This window comes from Felis catus, chromosome B1 (assembly GCF_018350175.1).
Source record: "Felis catus isolate Fca126 chromosome B1, F.catus_Fca126_mat1.0, whole genome shotgun sequence".
NCBI lineage: Eukaryota > Metazoa > Chordata > Mammalia > Carnivora > Felidae > Felis > Felis catus.
In genome coordinates, this window is record NC_058371.1 from 60,994,683 (window position 1) to 61,001,958 (window position 7,276).

Consider the following 7,276-nt stretch of genomic DNA (forward strand, 5'->3'; position numbering starts at 1 on the left):
ATTCTCTGAGTAAATAGTAGTGTGATTGCTGGATCATAAAGTAGTTCTATTTTTAACTTTTTGAGGAACCTCCATACTATTTTCCACAGTGGGTGAGCCATTTTGCACTCCCACCAACAGTGCACAGGTGTTCCTTTTTCTCTACATCCTCGCCAACACCTGTTGTTTTGTGTGCTGCTGATGTTAGCCATTCTGATAGGTGTGAGGTGATATCTCAGTGTAGTTTTGATTTGCGTTTTCCTGATGATAAGTGATGGTGAGCACGTTCAAGCATATTGCATAGCATTTAGAGAGCAATCAATAAATATTTTTAAGGTAAATAGCAAGAGAACAGCTTTTTAACTTTAAGAGAGGAAGAATTTACATTATTTGTGAATTGTTTCATGTTGTTGTTTAACTTCTAATTAAATACTTCCTTTACTTTCAGCAATCCTATAGAGTACAGGACTCTTGACACACATTATGGACAGTAACAGAGCATTCTCTTTTTTAACACAATTGCTTCTTATGGAGAGAACACCCCATTTATCCAAGAGGACAGAAGTAAGTGTCAAGGTTTTTCAATATCATTTGGAATACTTTTTATCCCCTGAAAATAGGTTACCAGTAATAATGTAATAAAGTGATATATGAAGTCTGTTTTGTATTAGTCAGCTAAAAATAAGTAAATAAACAAAAATTCACAAAAATGAAAATAAACAGTTCTTTGTAGATCTTGATTTAGAAACTCTACAGCCATTTGAGAACAGAATACCACTCCAAATGACATTCTGACTCAACACAAATTCTTATCTAAAGGTTACTATATGAATAATCTGCAGGTCGAACGAATTTAAAAAAAAGTCTGTATTTAATTTCAAGGAAAGAGGTATTTGTAAAAATCGTTTTGACTTGCAGATTTTAAAATTTCATAAATCTAGCATAAGAATGTGTCTTACTGTGTATATGTAGAGTGTATTGTTTAAATATTCTTGTACATTTCATTTTAACCATTTTTGTGTCAGTAGTTTATACCCTTCAATAAAATTTATATTTTTCCTTAAAAATAGTCAAGAAATATATCTCAGTATAAAGTAAAACCAAATTTAATTGCCTTATTGGACACTTTCCAGGATCATCTACTTAGCAATCAATTAATTGAATCAGATTCACCCTCTGGTTTAAATGGTGAAAAATGCATTTTTAAGAATTACAGTAATTGAAATGATTGATGTGCTTCCTATGTTTATTACAGCTTTTAAGTCTGTTTATCTATTCAATGTTTTAGATTAAGTTAAATCACAAGAGGACCTGTTTATCAAATTAGATATCTGATATCTTCTAAGTTTGCTTAAGTGGGGTTGGTCTCCGAGAACAAATGAGCAGACAAACAGCAAAGACCATTATACTATTCTGGCAATTCCATTCTAGTTTTTAAATTTTTTTTTTATTTTTTATGCACCTAATGCAAACCTTAATAATTAGTTCTACTTTCTGTTAAATCAAACACAGATGCTTTATAAGACTTCTAAATTTTCAGTAAATAAAATTCCCAGAATGAGGACATTGAATGCTTCTTCCTGATATGCTTTTATGGTGATGTTGGCAGATCTTTAATTTTCTCCTGAATTTTTAATATCCAGAGTTTGCTTCATTTTTTATACGCTGAATTCAAGCTCATAGTTCATGGATTTGGCATAAGGCACCACTCTAGATAGTTAACTTTTATAGATCGTCATGTTTCCTTCACCTTATAATGAAATATTTCAGACATAGTCAAACTGTGCCTTTAGAATAACTCATCTATCATTAAACCAAACTTCTGGTTACTTCAGATACTCTACAAAGCCCCTTACTGCCCATCTCTCCTTACCTTCCACCAGCTGGCTGTATTGGAAAGGCAAACATTTGTTTCACTGGCATAAGAGATGGAGGCAGTCTTGATTAATTTTCTTTCCAGCCAAGCAGGTAGATTGTCTGCTGGACTCCTGGCTTGATATTGTTGAGACTAGAGGTCTGAGTGAATAAGGTCATTTGAGTAAGGGACTAAGGTATTCCCACTTGAAGTGGAGTGACTTCTGTCTTAGCTTAGCAAGCTCCTTGACTTAACCATCCCCCCATTCTTTGACTACCAAGAGATGAATCCTCACTCTGCCTGAAATTAAGTCAAATGAATGCACAAGTGGAGGAGAGATACAGCGGAAGTAGAACTTAAGAACATAAACACAAGATCCAAACAGAGATATTTCTGTATATAGAAAGACAACCTAGAAGCAATGTAGCATTGTCATTCTTGAGAACTTCACAGCCCCTCAAAAACCCTTCCTTTGTGTTTACTAACCATGGGATCCTGGGCATGCCTGGCACATGGAAGATACAGTGACTTATACCTTTCTATATAGGCTCAGGATAGTTAGGAATAACATGTTTTTATAGTGGCTGAGAAGGAAAGTAACCTATGAAAGACAACTAAGGGATATTTGTGTGTGTGTGTGTGTGTGTGTGTGTGTGTGTGCACGCACGCATGTGTGAATTAAAACATATGGAGTTCCATTAAGGTCTTCATAGATCCCAATCTCAAAGGCGGTTATAAGTGGATTCCTTGTCACCATATACTTAGTATTTATTGTTCTAGAACTATGGCAAATCTAAAAATGAGATTAAGAGAATCTGGAAAAGAAACAGATTTATTATAAAAATAATTTTTATGAAAATCTTGGAAATATTTGGTAACAGATGTTTGATGACTGATTGACTTAATGTTTAGTAAAAGAGTGAAGAGAAGGAAACAAATATAGAGGTTGGCTCAAGCTTGGAGTGGCCTTCATATTGGCTTTTCATAAAGGTACGTGAATAATTATCTGGCATACAGTGACAGAAGTGCCGGTAGAGGAACTGGGAAACTGAAGACATATGGGTTCCACTTTTGTAAAATATGATCTCAAACACAAAACCAAATTCTTGCTCCCTAACTTACTTCTGGCACCAGTGTCTTATTCTGCCCTCTGAGAACACCCCACTCCACTTTGCACTTTTTTAGCTTTCCCAGTTCCCCACAAAAGTTCTCAATAGAACTGGGAAGCAGTCAGTGAGTTATTTTCCTCTGTACCAACTCACCTTGACTTGCAAAGTTCCTACTACTCCTTCCATATTTTACCTCCCACTTAATACTCTTCCTGTATCCTTCCCTGCTGCGTTTTGCTCTCCTGCAAGCTTTCAATTAATCTTCATTGAGGTGTTAACTGATAACCAAGGTGTTAACTGAAGTGTGAATTCTCTCAGGATTATTTAAATTTTGAAAGCAGGCTCTTTGAAGACCCAAACATTCAGTTATATAGAGTAACTGAAGACTTCCCTGTGATTAATACATCAAACTATTACACTTAGTAGACTTTTTTTTCTGACTACTAACTTGCCCAGAAACTTAGCCTTAACAATGGTGCGTGGCTTTGGAAGAAAGGTAGATGTCCAAGGAGCTCTGTGAGGAGTAGTAGTCGATGAACTGAACCCACAAAAATGCACTCGTTCTATCTCTTTTGACTTAACAGCATTCCAAACCTGCAGTTTGTTGGCAAATCCTGTTCTACTGTCAGATATGGAGTTTGATACCCTATTAGAGGCTTTTCTCCAAAGATAGGTACAAGCAGTGAAAACTAGATGCGAAGAGATTCTGTGAGCATGTCAGAGTCAGCAATGAAATGTATGCAGTTTGGGGTAAATGAATATATATGCTATGTTAACATATATAACAGATGCTGACAATGGGGGTGGGGGAGTATTAGAGCATTATCCCTCATCAAATATTTTAGAGCAAAACCATGTCTCTTTATAAAAGGTAGTTTACAAAGGCTAGAAGGTAATTTTCAATTTAAAAATTATTAACTTCTGCTGGGCATCATAGAGTCATCTAAGACATAGTTTTTGTGCCTTTTGCATTAGATTTAAATTAAAAAAAGAATGACTTTTTTTTTAATGTTAAAGTATTCTCATTGAATTAAGAGGAAAATACTTTTTCAAATTTTGAGGTAGAGGGGTTAAGACAGGGCTGTAGGGGGCTGAAGGATGGAATGCAGAAAGAGAGATAGGTGGAAGGTGGACCTCCCAATGGTTATCTAAACGGTGCCCTAAGCAAGAATTAGAATATTCTGAAATACATCACATAGCCAGCTGTGACTAAACTGAAATAAATATCATTGGAGGATTAGTGCACATCAGTGTTTTTAAAGTTATCTGAAGTGATGGGGTGCCTGGGTGGCTCAGAGGGTTATGTGTCTGGCTTCAGCTCAAGTCAGGATCTTGTGGTCCCTGAGTTGGAGCCCCACATTGGTCTCTATGCTGACAGCTCAGGGCCTGGGGCCTGCTTCAGATTTGGTGCCTCTGTCTCTCTCTCTGCCCTTCCCCCACTCATGCTCTCAAAAATGAGTAAACATTAAATTTTTTTTTTAAGTTATCTGATGTGAGTCTACATCAATCAGGGTATCTCTGAATTGCAATTGTAGATTCTTGGTATTTTTTCTCCCCTTCATCAGAGTGAGAACGGTGACAGATGAGGAAAATATCTTTTTTCCTTTCATTTAACTTACATATGATGCATTCATTTTAAATCCTATTATTTACAAAAAATAGAAATCATTGTTAATTATCCTGTTAGATTCCTATTTTGGTATAGTTTGACAAGTGTTACACAAATGTTATATCAGCCGGAAATGGGAAATATGAATGGAACGTGACGCTGCTATTGAACTAGCTCCTGAAGTTTTGGAAACCACATGAAATTTGCAAAGGTCACAGCTTTGAGAGATACAGTTTTAGTTGAAATAACCCCTAATAATTCAGAGATATATAACATTATTGTGGTCTTTTAGCCTCCACAGATCTTCTGATTTACAGATAATATTCACTTCATCTAAATCCTCTAAGTCTGTGGGAGAGATTCTCTTCATCAGAATCCGTTGGGGGAGGGCACTAATTACTAATTTCCTTCCAGTTTATTTTGAATATGTGCAGAAGCAATGAAAAGCCAAGTATTTTGTCATAAATGGAGGTTTGGAGTACACAATTGGTGTGGGGTGTTGAAAATGCTCTTCCATTCTTCAGTAGGGAGACATAGATTAAGATTAAAAAAATTTTGATTCAGGTCCTAGAGCATAAAATGCACTTGTCAATGAGTTTTTAAGGGGCGATAATCTACAGCTTGGGGAAAATTTAGGTGTACTCAAACTTCCTACCCACTCATGATTCTCTGTTTAAAAAAAGAAAAGAACTTCCACTAAAGAGTGAAACGTCTGCCATTTGTCATAATCCAGAAGTTCACGCAAACCTTCCTTAAATTTTCGGTATTAAACACATCTCCCAAGACCCTGCAGCTATGGCTTTGCCTTAGGGTGGAGCTCAGTCCAAGAGGTTTTCAGGACCTAAAGTGCAAGGGATTCTTGGCTTGGTGATGCATAAAGTTTTCTTCAGATCTCATTTCCCACGTCTGAGTGACCAGCTTCGAAATCGCAGAGCCGAGGCAACTAAGAGAGATACAGTATATTTCGTGTTAAATCGGTCCAGGAGCAGAGAGAATGTGCAGGCAGTCTCGCGACCATGAGAACCTCTTCTGGAGGGGAGAGGTTATAAAGCAGATAAGGATTGCTGGGCGAAGAGCTACCGCATCCTCTGCCTTTAGCCGACCGTCGCATCCGGAGTCCACGGCAGCTCGGATCCAGAGAGGAAGGTGGGATAGGAGGAGGTGGAAAAGGGAGAGGAAGGGGAAAAAAAAAAAAAGAAAAAAAAAAAAGAAAAAAAATAAATAAAAAAGGAGCTGGGGGAGGGAGGGGTGAAGCCAAGGGAGTAAGCGAGGGAACAGCGCGCGGGGGGAGGTGGAGATGCGGGGAGCGCGCCTGGCGCAGAGAGCTGAGTGGACCGCTCCAGACAGCGGCGCGTGCAGCAGCTCCTGAAAGCAGCGAGTTGGCAGAGCCGGGCTGCGTTTCCAGCAGGAGCTGCGAGCTCAGTGCGGGCTCACAACAAGGTGATGTGCCTGGAAGCATTCTTTTGCCCCCTCGGGCTGCCGCGGTTGGGGCTTCCTCCCTCATACCCACCTCTCCTCCCCCAGGTCTGCGGGTCTGCGTGTGTGTGAGTGCGCGGGTTGGGGGGTAAAGCCTACGGGGAGGGGGCACTCCGTCCCCGCTCGTCTCCTCCTCCCTCTACCCCTGTCGTCGCTGATGCATGCATTCCCGGGTATCCCGGTCTTCTTACCCCTTCTTTGACACTGCCCCCCCCCGGGCCCCCCGGTTGTGTCTCCTTTCCCAGATGCTCAAGGTGTCAGCCGTATTGTGTGTGTGTGCAGCCGCTTGGTGCAGTCAGGCTCTCGCAGCTGCCGCGGCGGTGGCTGCGGCCGGGGGGCGGTCGGACGGCGGTAATTTTCTGGACGATAAACAATGGCTCACCACGATCTCTCAGTATGACAAGGAAGTCGGACAGTGGAACAAATTCCGAGACGTAAGTGCTGCGCACCCCCGTCCCCGGGCACAAGAGCGCGCTACTCCCAGGCGGGGGCCGCGGCGGCTGGGGATGGGTGGGCAGTGGGCTCGGTTTTCCGAGGCGAGGGCTTTGGGGAGACGCGGCGGCGCTCAGGGTCTGCAGAAGTTGGCAGTTCCGATGCCCCCCTCCTGGCTAGTGCAAGGGGACGGCGAGCTCGCCGGTGCACTGGAGTTCGGGTCTCACCAGGTTCCCGCTCGCCTCCTGCCTCTTCGCTCTCCCACTGTGTCTCCCCACCTCCCTCGGCCCCCAAAGGTTTGCAAAGTGCTGGCTCAACCTTCCCAACTTTTGAATGGTGTTTCTGGCAATAGTAAACACGGCAGATGCGCCTTTGCTGTGCAGTGCTTGCTACTAAAGTAACTAGGATCGATCCCGTTACTAATGGTCCATTAAGGAATTTGAGGGAGGAGGTAGGAAGATGTAAGATTTATAAATGCCGGCTCTCCAAGGGGCGGGAGGTTGTTTGGCCGCGCCCGTCGGCAGAAGTTGAACGGCTCTTGATGACATAAAATTGCTGATCAGATGTGTGCTTCGGCATTAACTTTGACACGGAACATGTTTACAGTGCGTTGGATAACGTTGTATTCCGAATTGAATCACTGCCGTAAAACCCGCCGGGTGAGAGGGTCGCGAAGGGGGAAAGGGACTTCTTCGCAGGGGGTAGCTCTGGAAGGGTTAAACTGTAGACTGCCCTGGGGAGTTTCCTGGAGGCTTGTTAAGACCGAGGCTGGTTTAGGGACGTTCGTTGGCGGCTGAGCCAGTGGCCGCGACTCGC

General features: G+C 41.7%; 1 protein-coding gene across 4 annotated transcripts in view; it reads left to right on the forward strand.

Annotated features, from left to right (window-relative positions):
* Positions 1 to 5,551: 5,551 nt before the first annotated feature.
* Positions 5,552 to 7,276, forward strand: part of SPOCK3 (SPARC (osteonectin), cwcv and kazal like domains proteoglycan 3) — a 488,708-nt gene continuing 486,983 nt past the window's right edge. For 2 of the 4 annotated variants that reach the window (XM_023252690.2, XM_023252692.2), the window contains exons 1-2: positions 5,836 to 5,992; positions 6,274 to 6,462. In XM_023252690.2, the coding sequence (XP_023108458.1) occupies positions 6,274 to 6,462 (189 nt within the window). In that variant the 5' untranslated portion in view covers positions 5,836 to 5,992. Of the gene's footprint in view, positions 5,699 to 5,834; positions 5,993 to 6,273; positions 6,463 to 7,276 lie in introns of those variants that run through there. The other 2 variants (XM_023252691.2, XM_023252693.2) reach the window with 2 other exon arrangements.